The 26,750-nt window shown below is 33.5% G+C and overlaps 1 protein-coding gene across 1 annotated transcript; it reads right to left on the reverse strand.

Annotated features, from left to right (window-relative positions):
• Positions 1 to 242: 242 nt before the first annotated feature.
• Positions 243 to 25,691, reverse strand: LOC114340705 (microsomal glutathione S-transferase 1). Its single transcript, XM_028291476.2, has 4 exons — positions 25,561 to 25,691; positions 16,301 to 16,499; positions 6,618 to 6,694; positions 243 to 575 (listed from the first exon to the last, which is right to left on the reverse strand). The coding sequence occupies exons 2-4, from the start codon at positions 16,442 to 16,444 to the stop codon at positions 332 to 334; spliced, it is 465 nt and encodes a 154-aa protein (XP_028147277.1). The 5' UTR covers positions 16,445 to 16,499; positions 25,561 to 25,691; the 3' UTR covers positions 243 to 331.
• Between the last annotated feature and the right edge of the window lie 1,059 nt (positions 25,692 to 26,750).

A 26,750-nucleotide genomic window follows, 5' to 3' on the forward strand; every position in this document is an offset into this window, starting at 1 on the left:
CTTCTTTTTTGATTCCTCAGTGTGTTTCCAGTGATTCTCCTTACAATATGCATTTCTGCAATCAAGATTATGTCAGTATTATTCTTATAGCCGTTTAGTAAATTCTTGTCTTATTTTCAGTCCTAGTATTAAGTGTATGATTTCAGTTATTCACAATATCAAGGCAATTATTGAGTAACGCCTAATAAGTTAAATTATTACACTATTTTTACAATTAATACACTATAAATAAAATATTTACGAAAAATAAAACCAATTTCTTTATTTACAAAACTATAAAAATATGTCTTTTAAAGAAATTTTTTATCACAAAATTACTAAAAATGATTGCTTATATAAAGTTAAGCAAACTGACAACGGCCATATATCCAGTTATTCCGTATCCAACCATCCAACACAGTAATCTTGCTGGTTGAGGAATCGGAGCAAAAGCATATACAATAGTGTGTCCGACTCTTGCCAGTGTATATGCCAAAAATAAAGATTTTGCGAAATACACTGTTGGATTGGTTAAAGTATAAATCGAACCAATTACAAAGAATAGTGGAATGTTTTCAACGTCGTTCAAGTGAGCTCTGAAATAAAAATACGAACAATGTTAGTTACAGTTAATAATCTTGTTTGATTTTTTCCGAAACAATGTAAGTTTTCGATCTATGTACATTGGCTCGCACATTACATACCCTAGGAAAATTGTAGAAACGGTCTAATATCTGAAAAAATACACTTTTAAATGAAAAACTGAAAAACCAATGTGTGTCCAATATTTTCAAATATTTATAGAATTACACCAAATATATATGATCCCCCTACCCGTGGGGATGGAAAGGAGGATAACTTTGCAATCTTTAATGGGAACCCCTATTTTTTATTGCATATTCTGATTCTACAAAATATTATTAAAAAACTTTATTTCGTACCATAAACATTAATTTAACCTGCGAGCAGTCGCGCCGTTAGAAAAAATCTAACATTTTATCCTTTTTCGTGATAACTTGATGAAAAATTTTGCAACATAACTTTCCACTCGTGAGTGCCTCGAGGAAGGATGCAGTAATGCATAGGTTTATTTTCTTTCTTTTTTTTTTCTTTTTTTTTTTTTTTCTTCTTCTTCTTCTTTTTTTGGAATTTATGGCTTTGGTGAGAAAAAATTAGCTTTAATAATTGTTAGAAATAATATAATAACCGTGGTAAAAGGCAACTGAAGTAAAAGTTTGAGAGCATTTCCGTCTGATGAGAGAACGAAAACTGTCAATGCAACATGCAACTTGTTTGTGAAATGATATAAAGTTACACTAGCCACTAAATTTAAAAGTTGTTTATGATAAAAAAACAATAATAACAACAAATCTCAGTGTGTCGGTATTATAAATATTCAAAAATTAGTAATAATAAATTATGTATGTATTATCAATAAGGTACGGTACATTCCATGTCAAATCACTCAGGCAAAAAATTTTGGATCTCCGATTTGTCTGAAAATTGGTATATAGCTTCTGCGGGACGTAAAAAAAAAGATATTTAAGGTCAAAAAATTTTCTTCTTCTTTTTTTTTCAAAATGTGATTTTATGCGATTTTACAGTGATTTGGTGTTTATTTAAACAAATTTGCATTTTCTGTCGTAAAGTATCAATGAAAAACATAATATTTTAATAGAAAGGACTCAAAAATGTCATTATATGGCATTATAACAAGTTATTTTGAATCAAAACAAGCTTTTGATCAAATTTTATAGTGTAAAAAACGTTAAAATACCGTTTTTTACATTTTCCTCCATTCCCAAAATACATCATCATCGATTTGGATGAAAATTTGCCCACAGATAGCCAAAAGATAGGACTTTAAGTGGTTAGAAGGATTTGAATTATATTACAATACCAAAAAAGTTACATGCAGTAATATCAGACTCAAAAGTATATATTAGTCCAGTCGGGATAGCATTTGACCTTGAATGCCGAGCTGCCCAAAATTTTATTTTTCTGATCTTTAAGGGAGTCAATAGTAGCCTAAATTTAAAATCACGAATGAATTCCTCCGTTACGTTAGCCGCCATCTTGATTTTAAAGGAGAACCTCTTTGGCTCAATATCTCCGCCATTTTTAACTTTTCGACAAAAATGGTAGGAACTGAAATTGTTCCAAATAAATCGTATTTACAATTATTACAATTTCTTTTTAACAATTTTTGTCGTGAGGTCGATATTTTCGAGTTAATTTTACTTACAGTAGACGCCTATATTTTTGACTATAATATTGCATGTAACTTTTTTGGTATTGTAATATAATTCAAATCCTTCTCACCACTTAAAGTCCTATGTTTTGTCTATCTGTGGGCAAATTTTCAGCCAAATCGATTATGATGTATTTTGGGAATGGAGAAAAATGTAAAAAACGGTATTTTAACGTTTTCTACGCTATAAAATTTGATCAAAAGCTTGTTTTGAATCAAAGTAACTTGTTATAATGCCATATAATGACATTTTTGAGTCCTTTCTATTAAAATATTATGTTTTTCATTGATACTTTACGATAGAAAATGCAAATTTCTATAAATAAACACCAAATCACTGTAAAATCGCATAAAATAACATTTTGAGAAAAAAGAAGCAGAAGATTTTTTGACCTTAAATATCTTATTTTTACGTCCCGCAGAAGCTATATACCAATTTTCAGACAAATCGGAGGTCCAAAATTTTTTTTGCTCCAAAATTGAGTGATTTGAAATGGAATGACCCGTACACATGAATGGATAAATTATAGATAGGCCTATAGCCTATGGCCTATCTATACTCTACGCATTCTCAATTATAAAAATTTTCAAATTCGTTAATTTTACATCTTATATTGTTACTAATTTTTGAATTTTTTAATCCCGACACGCTGATGTTTGTTGTTATTATTATTTTTTACCATAAGCAACTTTTAAATTTAGTAGCTAGTGTCATTTCACAAACCTTCAAGTTGCATGGACAGTTTTAGTTCTGGCATTAGACGGAAATTTTCTCAAATTTTTATTTTAGTTGCCTTTCACCGCTCTCAATGTGAAGACTGAATTATAACCTAGCAACCCACGTACCTCGTGGGAGTCATATGTTGCCCCAGGGCCTTATCAATAGGGATTATATCCATGCTTTGGATTCCATAATTTATTTAACTATGCAAGAGTCAACTTTAAAAGGGTTTTAACATTTATATTCTTGGGTGGCTCACCATGTTGAGCTTATAAATATAACCAATATTTGTTTTTCTTTAACTTGGTCAACATTTTAACTTTAACTTTTGTTTTCACTAATACGATTATACTTATTTTAGGTAGCACCGATGATGCTCTTTTTAGAGAGCGAAAACGTTCTGTATATATGTGGGTCTTTTAGGGGTTTTTAAGTAAATATACCTTTTACTAAGAAAATTTGATCATTAAATTTACACGTATTTTTCAGTTTTTCGATCCGATGTTAACCTCGCGAAATATTCGACCGCCCCGCTACTTTTGACATCTATCTATCTATCAGCGAGGTTCCTACAGCCTCTGCCGCTTCTCGCATTTCGACCGCCATCGTTTTCTGTCCATCCATTCGTCTTCTTTGATGGCTCTATCTTTCATGATGTGCCGTACATTTTCTTCCCAGGCAACTGAAGGTCTTCCCCTTCTTCTTCTTTGGTGTGGTATGTAATTTAAAGCTTTCTTTTTCCATCTATCTTCATTCATTCGTTTCACGTGACCATACCACACTAGTTGTCTAGTTTCAATTTTATCTACACTGGAATATACAGTATGTGTCCTCCTTCTAATATCTTCATTCCTGATGTGATCTTTTTAGATATACCACACGCTCTCCTTAGATAATCCATTTCTACTACTTCTATTCTTTTCCTATCTTTTTTTGTCATCTGCCAAACTTCTGCCCCATAAGTCATAATAGGCTCTACCAAGGTACGATAGATTGTCAATTTCGTTTCTTGCCTTATATCTTTAGACCACAGTAGAGAGCTCAGAATGTTTACCGCTTTTTTGCCCTGCTGCGTTCTCTTTTCGATGTCTCTTTTGGTAGTGCCTTCTTTAGATATTATAGATCCGAGATATTTATATTCATTACATCTTTTCGTGGTTCTAATTTCTAACTCTGGATCTTCTTCATCATCCCCTATTTTAAGATACTCTGTCTTTGACATATTCATATTGAGGCCCCATTTTTCATATTCTTTCTTTAGTTTTCTAAACATGTAGTCCATGTCTTCCTCATCATTCGCTACGACTACCTGATCATCTGCAAAAAACAAAGTTGTTAGACATTTACCACTGCCTATGTCTATTCCCATTCCGGATACTTGTTTCCTCCACTGCTCTAGCGATGATTGAATATATATTTTAAATAAAGTCGGAGACAGACAACATCCTTGTTTAAGCCCCTTTGATATAGGGAATGATTCAGATATAAAGTTTCCTTCTTTAACGACACTTCTTGCATTTTTGTATATATTTGCGATAGCATCCACATACTCTCTACTGAGACCTACCTTCGTCAATGTTTGAAACAGTTTTTTCAAAGGTACCGTATCGTATGCCTTCTCCAAATCTACAAACAATAGGTGGGTAGATAGATTCCTTGCCTTCCGTTTTTCTATTACCTGCTGCAGAACGAATATATTATCAGTGCACGATCTTCCTGCACGAAATCCACTTTGTTCTTCCATGTCTTCGTATTCTGATTCTATTCTTTTCTTTATTATTCGACCGTACAACCTCCCTACTGAGCTGGTAACAGTTATTCCTCTATAATTAGAGCATATGCGTTTATCCCCTTTCTTGAATACTGAGCTGATGTATCCAACATTCCAATCATCAGGGATATTTTGTCCTTTTAAGCATTTATTAAATAGTTGAACCAACATCTCATGTAATATGTTTGGTCCGTACTTTACCAACTCAATTGGGATGTCTCCAGGTCCTGCTGCTTTACCGTTTTTAGATCTTTTGAGGGCTTCGCTTAACTCTCCGGTTGTTATCTCAACTATTTGTGTATGTTCGGCTAATTCTTCCATTTCGATCTCTTGGAATTTACATCTATCTTCTGTCAGTAAAATCTCATAATGGTGTTTCCACTGTTTAAGATCTATTAACTTTATGTTAGATTTTTCCTTTCCTTCCCTCTGGAGAGACTTTATTACCTTCCACGCTTGCCCAACTCTTGTTCCACCCATATACCTATCCACTTCTGCGCATTTTCGGTCCCACATCTCATCTTTACTTTTCACTACTCTTTTTACATCTCGATTTAATGCTGCATATCTCTTGTGATCTTCCTCCTTTCTTGTTGACATCCATTTCTGATAAGCAGTTTTCTTCTTGTTTACTAACGTTTGCATATTCTCCGACCACCATTCTGTATTTTTTATTTCATGTTTGTATTTATACCCCAAAGCTTCACTTGCAGCCTCATGAATGTATTTTTTAATTTGCTGGTATAATTCTTCCGCTCTTATATTTTCTCGTCCCACATTTTGTAATTTTGTGGCCAGTCGTAATTTATATAGAAATTTCGTTGAGTCTTCTTTCAAGCTTTCTAGGTTATATTTATGAGATCTTACTTCTTGTCCCTTTTCTATATTCTGTACCTGAGTATTATTGTTTTTGCGATAGTTAACTATCACGTTGGCCATAAGTAAACGATGATCGGATCCACATTCTGATCCACGGTATACCCTTACGTCAGTGGTTTTCAGCTGGGAAGTTTGACGTTGAATTACATAGTCGATTATCGAGCGCAGATTCCTAGTAGGTTGTATCCATGTAAATTTGTGGATGTCTCTATGTTGAAAAAATCCATTCATAATCTTGAGAGACATTGTTTCACAAAAATCTCTAAGACGCATTCCGTTGTCATTGGTTATTTGTTCCCCATATCTTCCTACGACCTTATTATTTTCTTCTCTACCTACTCTGCCGTTTAAATCCCCTAGTACATAGATTTCACAGTTACCTTTAACTTGAGAGATTATTTCATTCATCTTGTCGTAGAAATCGTCTTTACTTTCTGGATCTGCATCTTCATTTGGGGCATACACTCCGACAATTACGATATTGTGCCCATTCTTTGTCATTTCCAGCATCAACAGTTGTTCATTTACTTCAGTCCACGATTTAATATTATTTTTAAGATTTTTTCGAATAGCAATAGAGACTCCTCTCTTAGCTCTGTTATCTTTGCTCACTTCACTGAAGATATGTATATACTCTCCTATCTCTTCATTTCCTTTTCCCTTTTTCTTGGTTTCGGTAAGAACACATACATCTATTTTTCTTTCCGCTAATTCTTTGAATATTTCTGCTTGTTTGGTTTTAAGTCCTTGCACATTCCATGTAGCCAATATCATTTTCCTTTTCCGTTGCATTAGTCGTCTTTGTTTTGATCCGTCCGCATTCCGAGGCGTTTTGTCGAAATTTGTAGCATTTATTTCTTTTGACAAGGGACGAGTTGCTAGCCCATCGCCTCAACCCTCCTCCTTTATCCGGGCTTGGGACTGGCACCGGCATTTACTGAGCTACTCAATCCACCCAGCACCGGAGGCGGAGTTGACATACCTCCTATAATCAAAAACAAGTAAAATGTTCTTACCTTCGAACTCTCTCCACATTTTCATTTACTTGTGGCTTGACATGTCGTGGTTTAGCATCTTCTTCATTATTAAATGCCTAAAATATTGATAATAAATGATCAACTAATCTAACTATAACCTTATGTATTATAGTACATGACTGTATTGTATCTACATTTAGTCCAGGGTAATAAAGGTTTTTTCTATGACACTTGAACAGCCAGGGTACTGAAGCGTTTTTTCGAGAGGTAATACCTATAAGAGCAAATTGTAACTATTTCCTGCGTAGGATCTGACAGCCATTTTATTTATAAACAATTAAGTGTCAAAAAATGGCATTTTTCACTTTTTTTTTCAAATCAATGGAAAACAGGGAAACTTATGGTTTCTTAGTACAAATATCTTCGAGATTATGGAAAAAGCTTTAAAATTACGTATTACAAAGTTTGTTATACTCATTTATTGAATTGTGAAAAAAGTTCGGAATTGCAAAAAAAAATTTTTCGCAATAACTGTTGTAAAAATTAGTGTACAGCTTTGAAATTTTTGTCAAATATGGGTTAGTCCGTTCTTAAACGGTAAAATATTGCAAAACCTCTAAATTTTAAAGAACCGCTTGGATTGACATGAAATTTGGCATACACATAGCTAACAAGTCAAAGAAAAAAACTGATATTGTGCCGATAAGTGCTTTTGCCCTGGGGGTGGTTTTCACCCCCTCTTGGGGGTGAAAAAATATTCGTTCAAAGAAAGTCAGGAAATGGATAAACTGGCTAATTTTAAGTAACTTTTGTTCTATAGAGTTTTTTCACTAAGTCAATACTTTTCGAGTTATTTGCCAGTGAATATGTTCATTTTTCAACAAAATAACCACGATTTTAGACGGTTTTTCGCAAATAACTCAAATAGTAAGTATTTTGTCGAAAAAACATTTTTAGCAAAAATATAGCTTGTAAAAAATTTTAAAAAAATGGTGTATACATCACGTCTCTACACCTAGTAGAAGCAGAGTTATAGCTAATGAAAAATAGGTTCATATTCGTCAAGTTCCAAATGGAATACTGTAACGTGAAATAACCAAAAATGAAGCACATTTCGGGGAAAACTCATTTAACTTATTTAAAGTGTTTAAAAAAAGCTTCATTTTTGTTTTATAAAAAAAATTTCTAGCATCAAAATTAAACAAGTTACGCTCAAAATAAAGTTAGCACCTGTAAGTTTCATCGGTTGAAAGTCCTTACTATTGAAAGGGCTGTAGTTAAAAGGGGTTGAACGAGTCACTGATCACGAATGTATGAAAATTTAGAAACACCAAATCTTAATGAATTTTTGTCTAACAGAAAAACAAAAGAATACATGATATTCAGAAAAGCAAATCTGACTTTTTTTGTTTTTCGAGATTTTTGGTATCTCCAACAATTTTTAAGTTATTTTAAAAAAAAGCATATTTTTCAAAATTTAAATTTTTAAAAATTTTACTTTGAAACCAAATGTTTTTCAAAAATAAGCACTTTAAATCGTTGAAACTTACAGATCATATAAACACAACATAAGTAAAATAATTTGAGGGGCGGTAACGATTAATTTCATTTAAGTTGCTAATTAGGGGTTGGTCTTCCCGATTTTTTTTGCAAAAACAAAAGGGACCAACTTTATTTTGAGCGTAACTTGCTTAAATTTAATGCTAGAAACTTTTTGTAAAAACAGAAATAAAGCTTTTTTAAACGCTTTAAAAAGTTATAATGGGTTTTCCCCAAAAAGTGCTTAATTTTTTCGATATTTCATGTCGAAATATTCTATTTGAAATTTGGTGAATATGAATATATTTTTCATTGGTTATGTTATAACTCTAGTTCTACGAGATCCAGAGACCTAACGCGTACACCATTTTTTTTTACTTTTTTATAGGCTATATTTTTGCTAAGAACGTTTTTTCGACAAAATACTTACTTTTTGAGTTATTTCCGAAAAACCGTCTAAAAATGTGGTTATTTTGTTGAAAAATGAACATATTCACTCGCAAATAACTCGAAAAGTGTTGACTTGGCGAAAAAGCTCTATAGAACAAAAGCTACTTAAAATTAGTTAGTTTACCCATTTCCGGACTTATTTTGGACATATATTTTTTCACCCCGAAGAGGGGGTGCAAGTCACCCCCAGGGCAAAAGCACACATCGGCACAATATCACTTTTGTTCTTTGACATGTAACCTATACGCATGCCAAATTTTATGTCAATCCAAGCGGTTCTTTAAAATTTAGAGCAAAAACCATGAAAGAATAGTTGATGCTTAATATGGCCATTCCACGAACATACGCCTGTTTTGGATTGCTTCGACAACGAATATTTTACTGTGCAACATAAGAAGTACGAAAGTAAATGGCGCTAATAATTATTCCAATACACAACAATAAAATTTGCAATTTACTTTCGTTCTTCTTATTTTGCACAGTAAAATATTCGTTGTCGATGTAAGTCAGAACAGGCGTATGTTCGTCGAATAGGGTATAAAAATTTCAAAGCCATTCATTCAATTGTTTAAATTTTATTCAAATTGTTTATCCCAGAGAGCATTTTTTTGCAATAACATAAGTCAGAAGAAAATGATGTTAGAACCATTCCACAGGTGTCAAATGAAAGAGCGTGAGCTATATTTTCAACTTGATTTAAAAAAAGTAAATAAAAAATACATTTATTAGTAATAAATAATTATGCAAAAGTATCGTAAATCTTTCCTTATAAACTTTTTATTTTGTTATATAACAAATTATACATATTTATTACAATTTTTTATCAATTATGATATAGGTATACCATATAAGTATAGGATTACTTGGTAGTTGTGCACTTAAAACAGGGTAAAAAAGTTAATTTTTTTGGAAAAAGTTATTCAAAAAGTTTATAAAGAAAAATTGACGATACTTTGCATAATTATTTATTACTAATAAATGCATTTTTTATTCACTTTTTTAAACTATGTTGAAAATTTAGCTCATGCTCTTTCATTTGACATCTGTGGAATGGTTCTAAGGTCATTTTTTTCTGACTTATGTTATTGCAAAAAAAAATACTCTCTGGGATAAACAATTTGAATAAAATTTAAACAATTGAATGAATCGCTTTGAAATTTTTATCACATATTAAGCACCAAAGAATCCTCATTTGACAAAAATTTCAAAGCTGTACACTAATTTTTACAACAGTTATTGAAAAAATATTTTTTTTGCAATTCCGACCTTTTTTCGCAATTATATTAACAATAAATGAGTATATCAAACTTTGTAATACGTCATTTTAAAGCTTTTTCCATAATCTCTAAGATATTTGTGCTAAAAAAATCATAAGTTTTTGACAGTTAATTTCGAAAAAACCCTTCAGTACCCTGGCTGCTGAAGTATCACGAACAGGGTATATTTTTGTCGTATTACCCTAGCCTAATTAGAGAGAAAGTTAAAATGATAAATAAGGAACTGCAACGGTAAGGTACAGAAAATGGTCAATACTCAAAATCTTTTTTCTTTATTGATATTAAATAGTGGCTACCGGTTTCGGGAATCCTCAGGCCAGAATAAGAGGTTTTATTGTTTGTTTTTAAAAAAACCAAGCTATAAATATAAATACAGTGTGTTCCAGCGAAAATTTGACCCCCCCCCCCCCCGAAACTCAGAAACCAAGAGCTCCTTCAAAATTGAAAAAAAACACGTCAATTTATAATGGGAGGGTGACGAATTTTTATGCAAAATTCATGCTCTCAAATGTAACCCCCTACTGCCCCGCATCGACCAACACTTTTTTTAAATAGCAAGTGTGGTCGAGTGGCACATCATTTGAAAGGCATTTTTTTTCTCTACAGGACACTTTATTTTTTTTTTAATTTACTTAATAAGTTTAAAGATAATTTTGGACATAACAAATGTATTATAAATTAGTTAAATCCAAAATTGACTTTAAAGTTATTCCTGAAATTTAAAAAAATTAGAGGGACCTGTACATAAAAAATTCCTTTCAAATGATGTGCAACTCGACTACACTTACTAAAAAAAACTGGGGGGCAGTAGGGGGTTACATTTGATGGCATGAATTTTGCATGAAAATTCGTCCCTCTTCCAATACAAATTGACGTGATTTTCTAAATTGTGAAGAAACTCTTGGTTTCTAAGTTTCTGGGGAGGGGGTCAAATTTTCGTTGGAACACACTGTATAGACATATACACATAAACAACAAACTAGCGTTAAAAATTAGAAAATTAATAATTAAGCAAACAGTTACATATAACGTTATCAAATTAATAAGTGATGAGTGGTAGTGGACTGTATGTGGTAGGTATGCATTTGGACAGTTTTACACTTGTATTACAACTGATCTGATGAGAGTCATATTATTAAATTGATTTATTTTAATTTTAACACAAAGAGAAAGTACAAAGTATATATACCAGTGCAGTGCATAATTTATGACTCAGTCTCATCAGATCAGTTATAATACAAGAGTAAAACTGTCCAAATGCATACCACTTACAGTAGGGATGGGAAAAACCTACCGGTTTTAACCTAAAACTGTTTTTTTTTTACTTCGCAGTAACCGGTTTTACCGGTTGTTTTTTGTCCCAGTTATAACCGGTCTTTTCTTTTTAAAGTAAAACCGGTTATTAGGTTTTTACGGTGATTAGGATAAGGTTAGATATTATTTTGGATCCCACTCATAATGATTATTCTCAAGGAATTATTCCAAACAAAACCATAATTCAAATCTTATTTTATAAATGCAGAAGCAAACTGAAAGTGAAAACTTACATCAGCCAGAAACAATTAAGTTTTATTATAATATTTCGTTGAAAAGGTATTTGTAATCATAATATTTACATAAGAAGTGATCTGGTTGAAGTAGACGCAAACATCATCTATTTTTCACACTTGACTCTTGACATTGAAAGTGGGTGAATGACTTTTTCTGATTACCAAAAATAATGTTCTGACTATGAATATCGAATTACCGATTGCGAATACGAATCTCCAAGGATTTCCCTACGTTTTCAAAACGATACAGCCATACAGGAAGTATTAAATGAGTTAAAATGTACCTATTATAAAAATATGCAAACGTGTTAAAAGTAATACATGATAAATTTTTTTTGATGATAGTAAAAATAAAAGATAAATTGCATTATCCAATTTATTTTTAAGTAAAATATTTATGTTGATATTATTTTTTTAAATCCCATTTGAAAGAGTCTGGGAAATTTTTTATAAGTTGAAATGGTTGGGGAATTTTTTGGGTTTGGGAGGAGAGGAAAATTGGTGGGTATTTTAGAGGATTATATTTTTAAATGGTAAATTAAATTTGCATCATTAATTGATGCATTGTAAATGTAACATTGTAACCTATTGGATAAAAACACCGAAAACCAGTTTTTGGACCCGTGTTGAGCTGCCCCCCCCCCCCACTTGCAAAAATGAAAAAACAAATAGCCCTGATTTATGAGCTATTTATGAGCTCTCATATTCCGCAAACTAAAAATATCGGTTTTTACGGCAGAATTACGAGCTATTTATGAGCTCTTGAAATTATATAGTTTAGATTTTTGAGCTCATCCCCTTCACCCCCAAACAACCCTTTAATTGATTTAACTTAAGAGAAAAATGCTGAGAAAACTTAAAATATATCGTATTGTGGATATAATTCCTATAGCTTATAATACTCTAAGAGTAAACTATTAAATCACGTGCATTTCGATTATTGAGCTACAACCCCTTCGCAAGAAAACCACCCTATCTTCCCGGCTTAAGAGAAAGTTGTACTTAAAATGCATTAAACTAATTATTTGGCGACTACCTACATATCATTGAATAATTTATAAGCTTCCAAATTACGCTCATTTAGATCAGTAAATTGCAATTTATTTTGTATAGTGCAGTCACTGAAGGTAAAAATCAACGATTACCTTCAATTTCGGTGAACCTTCATCGATTTTCACAAAAATTGGTCAGTGGTTAGAGGATACGTCAAGAAACAAAGGTGACATGGTACCACCTTGCGCCTTTACCCTGAGGGTGGATACCGCCCCTTCTCGAGGGTGAAAATTGTTTTATTAAAAATAACTGCACAAATCAATAAAAGACCAAATTAAAAGCAAAATTTATTATATAAAGTTAATAAAATAAGTCAATACTTTTTAAGTTATTAAAGATCAAAGATTTTAATTATTCGTGAAAAAAATGCATGTTATGAAGCGGTTTTTCGTAAGTAAATCACTGAAAAACTGTAAGTTTTTACAAAAAAGTTAATAGTAGTTTAATTCGTATAGCTTATATTCTAAGAATAAACTCTTAAATCACGCGCCTTTCGATTATAGAGCTACAACCCCTTCGTAAGAAAACCATCCCATATTCCCGGCTTAAGAGAGAGTTGTACTTAAAATAATTTAAATTAATTATTTGGAGACTACATATCGTTTAATAATTTATGAGCTTGCAAAATATACGCATCTCAATTATTGAATTGCCATTTTCTTTCTATAGTGCAGTCACTGAAGGTAAAAATCAACTATGACCTTCGATTTCGGTAAATCTCCATAAATTATTAAACGATATCTAGTCGCCAAATAATTTATTTAAATTGTTTTAAGTACAACTCTCTCTTAAGCCGGGAATATGGGATGGTTTTCTTGCGAAGAGGTTGTAGCTCAATAATCGAAAGGCGCGTGATTTAAGAGTTTATTCTTAGAATATAAGCTATACGAATAAAAGTACTATCAACTTTTTTGTAAAAACTTACAGTTTTTCAGTGATTTACGAAAAACCGCTTCAAAACATGCATTTTTTCACGAATAATTAAAATTTTTGATCTTTAATAACTTAAAAAGCATTGACTTAAATTAATAATTTTATATAATAAATTTTGCTAATAATTTGTTCTTTTATAGATTTGTGCAATTATTTTTTATAAAATAATTTCCACCCCCGAGAAGGGGCGGTATCCACCCTCAGGGTAAAGGCGCAAGGTGGTACCATGTCACCTTTGTTTCTTGAGGTATCCTCTAACCACTGACCAATTTTCGTGAAAATCGATGAAGGTTCACCGAAATTGAAGGTAATCGTTAATTTTTACTTTCAGTGACTGCACTATACAAAATAAATTGCAATTTACTGATTTAAATGCGCGTAATTTGGAACCTTATAAATTATTAAATGATATGTAGTCGCCAAATAATTAATTTAATGCATTTTAAGTACAACTTCCTCTTAAGTCGGGAAGATAGGGTGGTTTTCTTGCGAAGGGGTTGTAGCTCAATAATCGAAATGCACGTGATTTAATAGTTTATTCTTAGAGTATATACGCTATAGGAATTATATCCGCTATTTTAAGTTTTCTCAGCATTTTTCTCTTAAGTTAAATCAATTAAAGGGCTGTTTGGGGGTGAAGAGGATGAGCTCAAAAATCGAAACTATATAATTTCAAGAGCTCATAAATAGCTCGTAATTCTACCGCAAAAACCGATTCAATATTCCTATTTTTAAGTAGTGGGGGGCTGACTCAACCCCCCCCCCCACTAAAGTATTAAATTCCTGCTCAGTGGAACAAGCTCAAAATTTTTAGTTTGCGGAATATGAAAGCTCATAAATAGCTCATAAATCAGGGCTATTTGTTTTTTAATTTTTGCAAGTGGGGGGGGGGCAGCTCAACACGGGTAGTTTTTGGAAAAACCGGTTTTTTTGGCCGGTTATAACCACCAGGTTAAACCGTAAACAAAAAAAACGGTATTACCGAAAACCGGTGTTTTGTCAAAAACCGCCATCCCTAACTTACAGTCAACTACCACTCGTCACTTAATAATTTGATAACGTTATAGCTGTTTGCTTAATTATTAATTTTCTAATTTTTAACGCTGTTAGTTTGTTCGTTTGTTGTTTTTGTGTAACTGTCTATATTTATGTTTTTAGCTTACAGCTTTGTTTTTAAGGACAAACACTACAACCTCTTATTCTGACCTGCGGATGGGACAAAACTTGTACCTAAAGTCGCGTTTACACGATGGCAATTGGCGAGACAATTGTCATTGGACAATTGTCATCACGTGGTTGCGGATTGTCGGAGGCCAGTCCAGTTGAAAGAGAAGATGTTTACACGGGGCCAACTAAACATCATGGCCCCGTGTAAACATCTTCTCTTTCACCTGGACTGGCCTCCGACAATCCGCAACCACGTGATGACAATTGTCTAATGACAATTGTCTCGCCAATAGACCGCGATAGTCGTGACGTCAAAACGTCAAAAAAAGTTTTCCAAACACGTTGTGTCTAGGTACACGCTAAAATGTACGCAAATAAAGGAGTTAAACTTCATCAAGCTAGTGACTATTTAGCGTGGGCAGTGACTGTATATTTTGATACACGCTATTTTGATATGTTTAGTGTTTGTTTGATAGAAAAATATTTGTTATGACCTTTAATTCTACCCATTCTACCTAACTTTTTTATTTGCGTACACGTTAGCGTATACCCTAGACACAGCGTGTTTGGAAAATTTTTGACGTTTTGACGTCACACTATCACGGTCCATTGCCATCATGTAAACGCGACTTAAGGCCAGTGCTGCCGTTCTAGTACAATTGTACTATTTCTAGTACATTTTTAGCGAGTGAGTACGAGAGTACATTTTGTAAATTATCCACCCATTTCTAGTACATTTATTACACAATCTATTTTCTTCACTTTATACAGATATCAACCAATAAAGGAGATATATTATGTATTTGGTGATTTTTCTAGTGACTTTTTTGGTTATTGTGTTGGTTGTGTGAACTGTCTTTTTAGTTATCTGGCAACTCTGTTCTTAGTTTACACTTTATTACACCTGCCGTTGTGCCGTTTCGGCCGTTTGCGTCTTGGCTCCTCCATGTTTATTGTGGTTTATGTTTATAAACAAAAAATAGTCTAGCCGCGTTAATTAGTCAATATTCTACAAGAAATATTTAAAGTATTTGATTTAGTACTCGACTGAGGATATTTTTTCTTAAATTTCAGCTAAAAATGTATATATTTTTTTATTAGAACTTACACTTCTTGATTTCTATATTTTTAGAGTGAGAATAAGTATTTAAAGTTTCAGTTATGTTGTTTTAATGTAAATATAAACTACAGTAAAACCTGTGTTACCGGCCACCTGTACTAAAACGGCCAGTTAAAAAATTCCACAAACCAATTATATTATGTAGACTACAAAAACTGGCAATACCGGCCAACAGTCCTTTCATTTTTAGTGGCCGTTACTGACAGGTTTTACGTTTTACTGTATATTATATAAATAAAAAATAAAACTAGTTTTTGTTGTTTTCTTTGTCTTTTATTTTGACATCTAACAAAATAATCTGTCATTTCTTCTTTTTTGGGTTGTTATCTGTCATTTTTTTTTCTTTTCTGGGCTGTCAAGTGTCATTTTTCCGTCGTTGGCGACAGTGAGTACAATCTAGTACATTTTATGAAGAACTCTAGTACATTCCTAAATTTTTCAGCGGCAGCACTGCTTAAGGCCCCAAACCGGTAGCCACTATTTAACGTCACTAAAGAAAAAAGATTGTGAGTATTTTCTTTACTATACCATTGCATTTATGGACCCAAACTTGCAACCGTTTCATCATTTAAATTAGGAACTATTAAAATATTACTTGAGATAAATAAATACAAATAGAAAGTTGTACTTTACCTTATACTTAAGTCTCTTTAAACCAGTTAAATTGGACATGAACAGCATCTTTAGAACAAGAACAGAGCTGTTGACAAGAAGTGATCTAAGAACTTCATTGTCCAAAGATAATACCACAGAAGAATGAACTGCTTGAGCCATCATATATTATCTTAGGATTGAAAATAGCGTACCTCTAATGTAGTTCTATTATACCCTTCTAAAAATAGTGAAAACAAGTTAATTACAGTTTTAACAATTCTCGGTTGTTATCTATGTACCTATATTATGTCATAAGAGTATTTATAAAACACTTTTGATAAATCTATTAAAAAGTAAACAACGACGTTAATTTTGTGAGATAGTATAAAATATGCACCCACTTTAAACAAATAGAATCTGCAGCTACTGAAATTTTATTGCAGCAAATACTAGACAGACTAAATCAAATGGATAACAGAATCCTTAATTTAGAAAAACGCGCGCAAGGGGCGATACCAAAAAACAAAAATGGCTAAGCAACTGCGCATGCGCATTATGCAATGGAACGCTAGTAGACTCCAAAACCACCAACAGAAATTGCAAATAGTCCTTGATCTTGAAAAAATATCCGAAAAAATAACCTATGCCTTATATTGTGATGGTACACGACAACCCTCACGGAATTTTCCTAATTTATTTGTTATAAGAATAAGGTCAATATTATAGTTGCAATTTGTATAATTTATTACGACAGTAGCAAAGTTCAAAGTATTCAACTCATTCGCAAGACTGCAAACAAAGCACACGTCATTATTGAAATACGTATAGCATAACCATATATGGTAATACATATGGGCATTGTTTTTAATATAATAGATATAAGTGGGAAGGTCGAGTACCTGAAACATCGTTGTTGGATCAGTGTGTTCGCTGAACTCTGCTGGCGCGTAGTCAGGGGATATAGTTACCGAGATATGGGTCGCCTTGACCTATCCTAACGATAATGTTGGTCGACGTAGTTGTAATTGTACCTTTAACCTTGTAAGAATAAAGTTATGTAAAAAGTTTAAGTTTGTTTGTTCGGGATAGTGTCTTCGTCCAGCAACCCCCAACATCACATGGCGACCCGTGCCTTAAGTTAAAGAATGGAGTTTTCTGGTTCGCATATAGATTGAGGTATGCAGCTCTACACGTAAGATGGGAAACAACCAGAATAAAGAAAAAGAGGAACAGATCTTCATAAACCAAGCAGGCAACAGCGGAGGTGTGACAGCTGAAACCGGCGAAAACGAGAAGCTATCAATCCCTGGAGTTTTGGGAATTGTATCGTTCAGCCTGGCCATAATCATCGTCGGATGGCTACTGTATCGACGATGGAAGAAGCAGCTTCGACGCCACATCCGACAGGAAGTATCTAAATCAATGGAGATGCTGAGGTTAGACGCCCAGAATCCAGGACCAAATGCATAGACACATGAACCCATATTCGTGAGTAATTTTTCTTTTTAATACAATACAGTTTAACTGCTTATGAAGTAAGTTTGATGACTATTTTTTTAATTTTCATATTGACATTTTTATTTTTTTTATTATATAATTACTCACTTACTTATTTACTGACACTTTAAATATTGACGGTTATCCAATATTATTGATCCTTTTATTTTACTTACATTTATGTTTTATTATAATATTTTATATGTTATATTTTGTTATATTTGATAAACTTAACGGCAATGATAAGCTTTACGAAGTAATTGAGACTTCGAGACACTAGGCCATATACTATTGAGTAACGTAGTCAGGCCAAATTTATGTTCGAGGAAAGATTTCAACGTATTCTGGAAGATATAACTATATTAAATAGGAATCTCACAAAAGACACTATAGAACGAAGGAAAAATAAGCTAATCACAGATAAATGGGTGGAAAAACTCAGGACTATCACGGAACAGTTTAGGACGGTGCATAAAATATACAAAGGTGACAGCTGTAAGGCAGCAGAAGACAAATTCATTGCAGATATTATTGCAAAAATTGGAGAAAAAATCGAAAAAGTCCAAACAGAACTACGGAAAAGACAAGTTGAACATAACAACGACAAGATGGGAGAGAAATTCGAACTGAAAACAGCAGGGAACCTGATCCCTCACATAGGAAACACCGAAGAATCAATTAGAGCATTCATAGACGCAATTGAACTGTACGATGAATTTTTAGATAATGAGGGAAAACCGCAACTAACAAAGTACCTGTTGAAGGTGAAACTAACGCAAGCAGCAAAATTACGACTGAAGACTACTTACAACTCAAACGCTGCACTAATAACCGATATTAAAGAAAAGTTTCTAGTAAAACAATCTATCCCTGTTCTGTCAGCGGAGATCAACTCAGCGAAACAAGAGAATAGGTCAATAGAAAAATTTGGAAGAAGTTTAGAGGAGCTCATGGCTAAATTAACAATAGCACAAGCAGAGGGAAACAGAGATGCAGAAGAAGTGCTGGCCAAAGTAAACGAAAAAATTGCAATAAGCGTGTTTACTAACGGTTTAAAAAATGACAAGATAAAGACAATTTTGAAAGCCAAGAACTTTAGCACTTTAGCGGAAGCGATAACAAGCGCAAAGAACGAAGAATCGCTAACTCGAACGGAAACTGCAGGAATGTACCACATGAATAAAACATATAGAGGCGGAAGAAGAAATACAACAAACGGATACAAAAATAGTTTTGACAGGAGAAAAGAAGGTAACAAGACATATAATAATAGAAATACAAATGGAAACGAAGTAAGACAATATCATAACAGAGGTAGGTCTCAAAGAAACAGAGGAGCAGGACATGGTCAACGAGGGAGAAATAATAATTGGTCGCAAGGTAGAAACCCCAGCAACAGAAATTCACCAGGAGCATATTTCGCAACAGAGGAGCAGCCCCGCCAAGAGCAGCCACACACAAGCACAATACAAGAAGTAGATTTTTTTCGTGGCCCATCGAATGGAGGCAGATAATTCCACAGCAAGTGGATTAAATTATATGAATGTTTATTACAGAGGAAAACGCAAAAAACTATTAATTGACACTGGCGCAACAGTCAGCGTTTTATTTGAAGAATGTTTAGATAAAAACTACACCGACATAAACAAAACCCGACGTATTAGCTTGCGAGGCGTTACCGGAAAAACTGTATATACAAGGGGAACCTTATTGTGTGACCTTGAAATATTAGATAAATCAGAGAAGATAACGTTGACACAGGAATTTGCAGTTATGAAGAGTTTCACAAATAAAGTCGATGGAGTTATTGGTAGCGATTTTTTATACCAATATTTTGCTACAATAAATTACGAATCCTTAAAATTATCGTTACATGTAGAAGGAATGAGAAGAGATTTGGAAATACTATCTATGGGAGAAATTTATACGATAATAATACCTAGGAGATGTGAAAAATTATTTTTTTTCGAGATCGGGACACACTACGGAGATTTTGTAACTATAACACAGGAGATAGCGGAAGGAATTTTCTCGGCAGGAACAGTCTCAAAACCAGTCGACGGAAAAATACCAATAAGGATATTAAATATCAATGATAGAGAAATAATTGTTAAGAATTTTAGACCGAAGGTCGAAAGATTAGACAAGTTCGACGTTTTCTACATGGGAGAATCAAAACAATCGGTGAGTCGTGCCGAAAGACTTTTGAATATAATAAACACAACAAATTTATCGCTAGAGAGGAAAAAAGAGCAATAGAAAAAATATGTGTAAAATATTCCGATGTGTTTTTCTTAGAAAACGATCCATGCACAACGACGGACGTATACAAAGCAAAAATAAAATTGCAAAAAGGAGTATCACCTGCTTATACAAAACCGTATAGATTACCACATGGACAAAAAACGGAAATAAATAGACAAGTAGACAAAATGTTAAAAGACGGGATTATTGAAAAAGCAATATCAGAATTCTCATCTCCACTACTTATAGTGCCAAAGAAAAACGATGAAAATGGAAACAAGAAATGGAGAGTTGTGATAGATTACAGACAACTAAACAACAAAATTGAGAATGACAGATTTCCATTACCATGCATAGAAGAAATCCTAGACGCTTTATCAGGAGCAACATATTTTTCACATTTAGATTTATACCAAGGATATTACCAAATAGAACTCGATTCTAAGTCCAGACCGTACACAGCATTCGCAACCGATAGAGGTCAATATCAAATACACGACTTCCGATGGGGTTAAAGACAAGCCCAGGATGTTTCTCACGAGCCATGACTATGGCAATGTCAGGTTTAAATTATGAAAACATGTTTATATATCTTGATGATTTGATAGTCTTTGGCAACTGTCTACAACAGCATAATCAGAACTTAGTGAAGGTATTAGAGAGACTAAGGAAAGTAAATCTGAAATTAAATCCAATTAAATGCGAGTTTATGAAAAAAGAACTATTATATTTAGGACACAAGATTTCGAATAAAGGTATAGCACCAGATCCGGAAAAGATCACCGCATTGGAACAATATCCAATACCACAAAATGCAAAAGAAGCAAAAAGATTCGTAGCCTTTGCAAATTATTACAGAAAACATATCAATCATTTTGCAGAAATAGCCGCACCTCTAAATAGACTATCAAGGAAAAATGTAAAATTTGAGTGGACAACAGAATGCCAAAAAGCTTTTGAAAGCCTCAAGGCGTCATTATCAAACCCCCCCGTAATGGAATTCCCAGATTTATCGGAGGAGAACACGTTTATTCTACGGACAGATGCATCTGGCATCGCACTAGGAGCAACTTTGTCAAACGGGAATGACAAACCGGTAGCATATGCCAGTAGAACACTTCTTAATAAAGCGGAAATGAATTATCCTACGATTGAAAAAGAATTACTGGCAATAGTATATAGCATTGCTAAATGGAGACATTACCTTCTACAGAAAGAATTTATTATTTTGATAGACCACCGACCATTGGTGTACCTATTTGGTATGACAAACCCTTCCAGCAGATTAACCAAATTTAGATTGAAGTTAGAAGAATACGACTTTACAATTAAATACGTGAAAGGAGCTGAAAATGTAACAGCTGACGCCTTATCACGAATAGAAGTTACATCAGAAGAACTAAAGCAACTAAATAAGGACTCAGAGAAAAGTATATTAGTGATGACGAGAGCACAAACGAAAAAGCAGGAGGAAATCGCCGATTCGAAGAACGAATGGACTGATCAACCAGACGTAGTCGAATTGTTGAAATTCCCGAAAAGTGCGGTAGAGGTAAAACTGATAGACAAGGACGATTGCAAAACAATGAAGCTAGATTCGGCTGAAGAAAATACAAATAGTAGTATATTGTACAACGAAGAAGACGATATTATTTATCTGATTCGAGATTTTCGATCAACGTCTGCACTACGAGCGTCGTTGAGAAACTCGACATATCAAGAACCTCGATCAACGTCTGCGCTACGAGCATCGTTGAGAGCCTTGATTCAAATGTGCGCACAAAAGAATATAAAGGAACTAGTACTAGTAAAGAATAATAAGAATCAGCCAATTATTGAAGAGATAAGAAAGGATCCTAAAATATTTAAAGAAAGAGATATCAAAATATGTATAGTACAAGACAAACAGAATATAGCAGATGAAAAATTAAGAAGAATTATAATTAATGATTTTCACATGTTACCAACAGGAAGGCATGCCGGAATAAATAGAATGTACAAAAATATAAGGAAATATTATTTTTGGAATAGTTTACGAAAAGATATCGAGGAATTTGTGAAGAGATGCGACGATTGTCAAAGACATAAGCATTCTATCATAACCAAACAACCTCTAACTATCACATCGACTGCCACCTGCGCATTCGACACAATATTTATAGATCTAGTAGGATCATTTGAGATGGATGACAGTGGGAATAGATATATATTGACACTGCAATGTGAGCTAAGTAAATACATAGAAGGATATGTAATAAAGAACAAAGAAGCCGAAACAGTAGCCAAGGCATTGGTAGAAAATTTTATTCTGAGGTATGGAGTACCCAGAAAAATAGTCACAGACCAAGGCTCAGAGTTTATGGCAAGAACATTTAAGGAAACATGCTCATTATTGCAAATAGAGAAACTAAACTCAACAGCATATCACCACGAAACAATAGGAGCTTTAGAAAATACTCACAAACATTTAAATGCGTACCTTAGGATACAACTATCAAAATTCCCTACAAATTGGAGTACATGGGTGCAATATTTCTGTTTTTCGTATAACATTTCAGTACACTCAGCAACGGGTTACACACCATTCGAATTAGTGTTCGGAAAAATATGTAGACTGCCGACAAATGTTCAAAACGAAATAGAACCCCTGTATAATTTTGACGACTATCCCATGGAACTGAAATACAGACTACAAGTAGCCGCAAAGGAGGCCAGAGAAACACTAACACATACAAAACACAGCAGAAAAAAAATATATGATGCCAAAACGAGTAAAATAACTTATAAACCAGGAGATAAGGTATTAATAAAAAATGAGCCAAACACAAAACTTAACTCTTTGTTTTCGGGTCCATATACCGTAATTAAAGATGAAACGCCTAACGTAATTATTGAGAAAAAGGGTAAACAAGTAGTCATACATAAGAATAACGTTAAGCTGTATAATATATAAAAAGAATAAGTACTGAAAAGTGTTATAGTGTAAAAGTGTAATAATAGTCCACCATAAGACTTTTACTAGTACTTAAGGTTCAGTGTACATATTTATATATCTCATTTTTTTTCTTTTCTCATTTTCTTTTAATATGTTTGTTTAATTTTCTTATAAAGGAGAGACGTCAGTCAGCATAAATAATATAAAATAGAGATGAAAGGAAATTGTTACTGAAATTCCCTTTCATCTTTTCCCCGCCCAGAGAGATGTGATGGTACACGACAACCCTCACGGAATTTTCCTAATTTATTTGTTATAAGAATAAGGTCAATATTATAGTTGCAATTTGTATAATTTATTACGACAGTAGCAAAGTTCAAAGTATTCAACTCATTCGCAAGACTGCAAACAAAGCACACGTCATTATTGAAATACGTATAGCATAACCATATATGGTAATACATGTGGGCATTGTTTTTAATATAATAGATATAAGTGGGAAGGTCGAGTACCTGAGACATCGTTGTTGGATCAGTGTGTTCGCTGAACTCTGCTGGCGCGTAGTCAGGGGATATAGTTACCGAGATATGGGTCACCTTGACCTATCCTAACGATAATGTCGGTCGACGTAGTTGTAATTGTACCTTTAACCTTGTAAGAATAAAGTTATGTAAAAAGTTTAAGTTTGTTTGTTCGGGATAGTGTCTTCGTCCAGCAACCCCCAACATCACAATATCCGAAACACATTTTACTACAGAATTATAATATCAGATTCCGAGGCTATAAAATATACCACACAATACACCCAGATCATACAGCAAAAGGAGGTAGTGCCAAAGAAACCATTAGACATTATCAAGACACTGGATACCAAACAGCAGAGATACAAGCCACAGCTGTCAACGTAACCATGAAAGATTATAACGTTATCTACTGGCCTCCACGACACTCATTAAAAGAAGAAAATTATACCAACTTCTTGATGAATCATGTTAAAAGGTTCATTATAGGAGGCGATTTTAATGCAAAATATGTTCATTGGGATTCCAGATTAACAACAAATAAAGGTAAAGAGCTGCTAAAAGCAACCAAATAATTAAAGTGTGATGTTCTGAGTACAGGCCAACCAACCTATTGGGCTACGGACTCAAACAAGTTACCTGATTTAATAGATTTTTTGTCATAAAATGCGTTGCATCTAATTTTATACATGTGGAAGAAGCATGGGATATGAATTCGGCCCATTCTCCAATTCTTCTTACTCTCAGTGACACTCTCATACAGAAAGAAAATCCACCACGATTTACAAATAAGGGTACAGACTGGAGTAGTTTCCAACTACAATTAGAAAGGACAACTGATCTCTCTGGCTCATTAAAAAAGCCCCGAAGAATTAGATGAAGCTGTAGAAAAAATAGCCAATAAGATCCAGCTAGCAGCTTGGAATAATTCATCAATTATTCTCCAAAGACCTAAAAGCAACAATTATCCAAAAGAAATAAGGGATATGATAGCCGAAAAGAGAAAACTACGACGAAACTAGCACACGACTAGAAATCCTGCAGGTAAACTAAAGCGCGAAATCATATGCATTCAACAAGATTCCATAGGGAGTACCTCAGTGAACTAAGCGCTCAAAAAATTACAGATTACTCTCTGTGGAGTAAGCGACTTCTACGGTACACAAAAACAAATATGGAGATTTATAAAAAAACCAACGGAAAGAAATGGCATAATTGAAGGAATACAATAACATACCAGCAAACGAATGGGAAAGATACTTGACGGAACTGTTTAAAGGAAAGGAAAATAATAATCAACACAATAACATACCTGAATTAAGACACGAAATAGAAATCAATTTTCAGGAAATAGAGATAGCCATAAATTCACTCAAAAATAGAAAGTCACCAGGACCAGACGGAATAACCAACGAGCTTCTAAAATACGGGGAGAAAGTATAACCCTAGAGATGACAAAACTTATACAAAAACTAATATTGCACTGCAAGATACCAGACGCATGGAGAAACAGCATAATAATACCAATATTCAAGAAAGCAGACAAAGAAGAGCCTGGAATCAGATATAAAAAAAAATGAATTAGGTCGCTTGTACGTGACTCCAAATTATCAATTCATAATAAGTTACTACTCTACAATCAAATCCTCAAGCCTGTTTGGAGTGTGACATACAACTATGGGGGTGTGCCAGCGAAAGTAAGGTAGGTACAATGTACAAATAATTCAACGCTTTCAGAACAAGGTGCTAAGGAACATCGTAGATGCCCCTTGGTACATTAGAAACAGTATCATCCACAATGATCTGGGGATTGACACCGTTAGACAGACTATCTCTATACTTGCCCGGAACCACGAAGATAGGCTATATCGTCACGTGGATGTTGAGGCCCTCCAGCTACTTGACAACACGAACCAGACTAAATACAGGACGAAAAGAACTAAACTAAAGAAATATTGTTGAGTAAAGACTTCAGCTAAGAAAAATGTAGTTAGATTAGATTAGAATTAAGTTACTCATTGTTCTATCAGTGAACAGATTGTAATGTTACTCCGAATGGAGCATAAAAACTTGAAAACAAATAAAAATTATTATTTACGTACCTTAGGCATTGCTTACAAAATACACGTGTATGTTCAGGTTAAATTCACACTAAATAAAAGCGAGTCAATACCCAACTCTTCCAAATCTCCATATGGTAGGCCGACAAATATTGTGATAAGAATAATGAGAGTATACAATCGATTTTAGGTGATTAGCCTTCTTCCTGTGTCACGCTCCATTATCGTGCTTTATATTAAATTGGCTATACTAATTTTGTTGAGGATAGCTAGTAAAAGGAATGCAGAGAATCTGCTACTCCGTAAACCTTTCCCTCAGGTTTCTTAGCCATGACGCTCTTCTTCGACCTGGACCTCTTCTTCCGTATATATTTATTGTATGTATTATTAAATTAAGAATATTAAATCTCCCTGGTAATGCATTGCATGGCCAAAATATCCCAGTTTACGATTTTTAACTGTTCTGACCACTTCCACAACTTTCTCCATCTGCTGCAAAACATCTCTATCTACCCAACTTATTTGTATGTTTTACTCGATTAAAGTCAATAAGTAAACTACTAAACTGTATTTCTGTACCATAAACTGAATATTAAATAGTACTTCTCTGGTTCCAAAGTCCCAAAGATACAATTGTTTTAAGAGAGGTAAGTCAGTATACAGTGATGTTCAAAAATATTAAATTGCTATCTTGTGTTACAGCCTGTTGTGCAGCTACATTTATCTAGCTAGCCAGAATAATGAACTCAGTACAGTGCAGTGTAACAGTATTGAAAGTTACTGCTATTACAAATTCTGATGTAATCGATAGATATATAAATGAGAAAACTTTCCTACAAAATTAAAGACTTTGTCTATTTTTAAAATCCCTGCTTTGCCAAGTTTTTTTATCAACATCCATGCCATTTAATTATGCCACTATCTTTGTGTGAAAAACTCCATAACTAACTGAAGGAAAATATAGAAGGGTTAGACGAAGTACCTAGTTGCTTTCGCCACTTCAATTTATCATACAAAATATCTTATTGGTTGAAAACAAAACTATTTATTTAAACAAGTTTATTTCTATAAAGAATAGCGTTTAATTTTTCTAGCCCTTAAAATTTTGATTGTGCTGATTTATAATATCTTATATAGACTGGGAGATATTATACAGAAGTTCAGCCACAATTTTCTAAGTCCTGCCTTTTGAAATACTGGAAGGGTAGACGATGTACTTACAATCTGTGGAA

The sequence above is a fragment of the Diabrotica virgifera genome, chromosome 5 (assembly GCF_917563875.1).
Source record: "Diabrotica virgifera virgifera chromosome 5, PGI_DIABVI_V3a".
Taxonomy (NCBI): domain Eukaryota; kingdom Metazoa; phylum Arthropoda; class Insecta; order Coleoptera; family Chrysomelidae; genus Diabrotica; species Diabrotica virgifera.

Bases quoted from the DNA above. Each gene is read 5' to 3' on its own strand.
- LOC114340705 (XM_028291476.2), bottom strand. From the start codon at position 16,444: ATGATGGCTCAAGCAGTTCATTCTTCTGTGGTATTATCTTTGGACAAT. The intron at 6,695-16,300 runs GTAAAGTACAAC...TCAATATTTTAG, and splicing joins TAAAGAGACTTAAGTATAAG to GCATTTAATAATGAAGAAGA. The intron at 576-6,617 runs GTAAGAACATTT...TTTTTATTTCAG, and splicing joins AATGTGGAGAGAGTTCGAAG to AGCTCACTTGAACGACGTTG.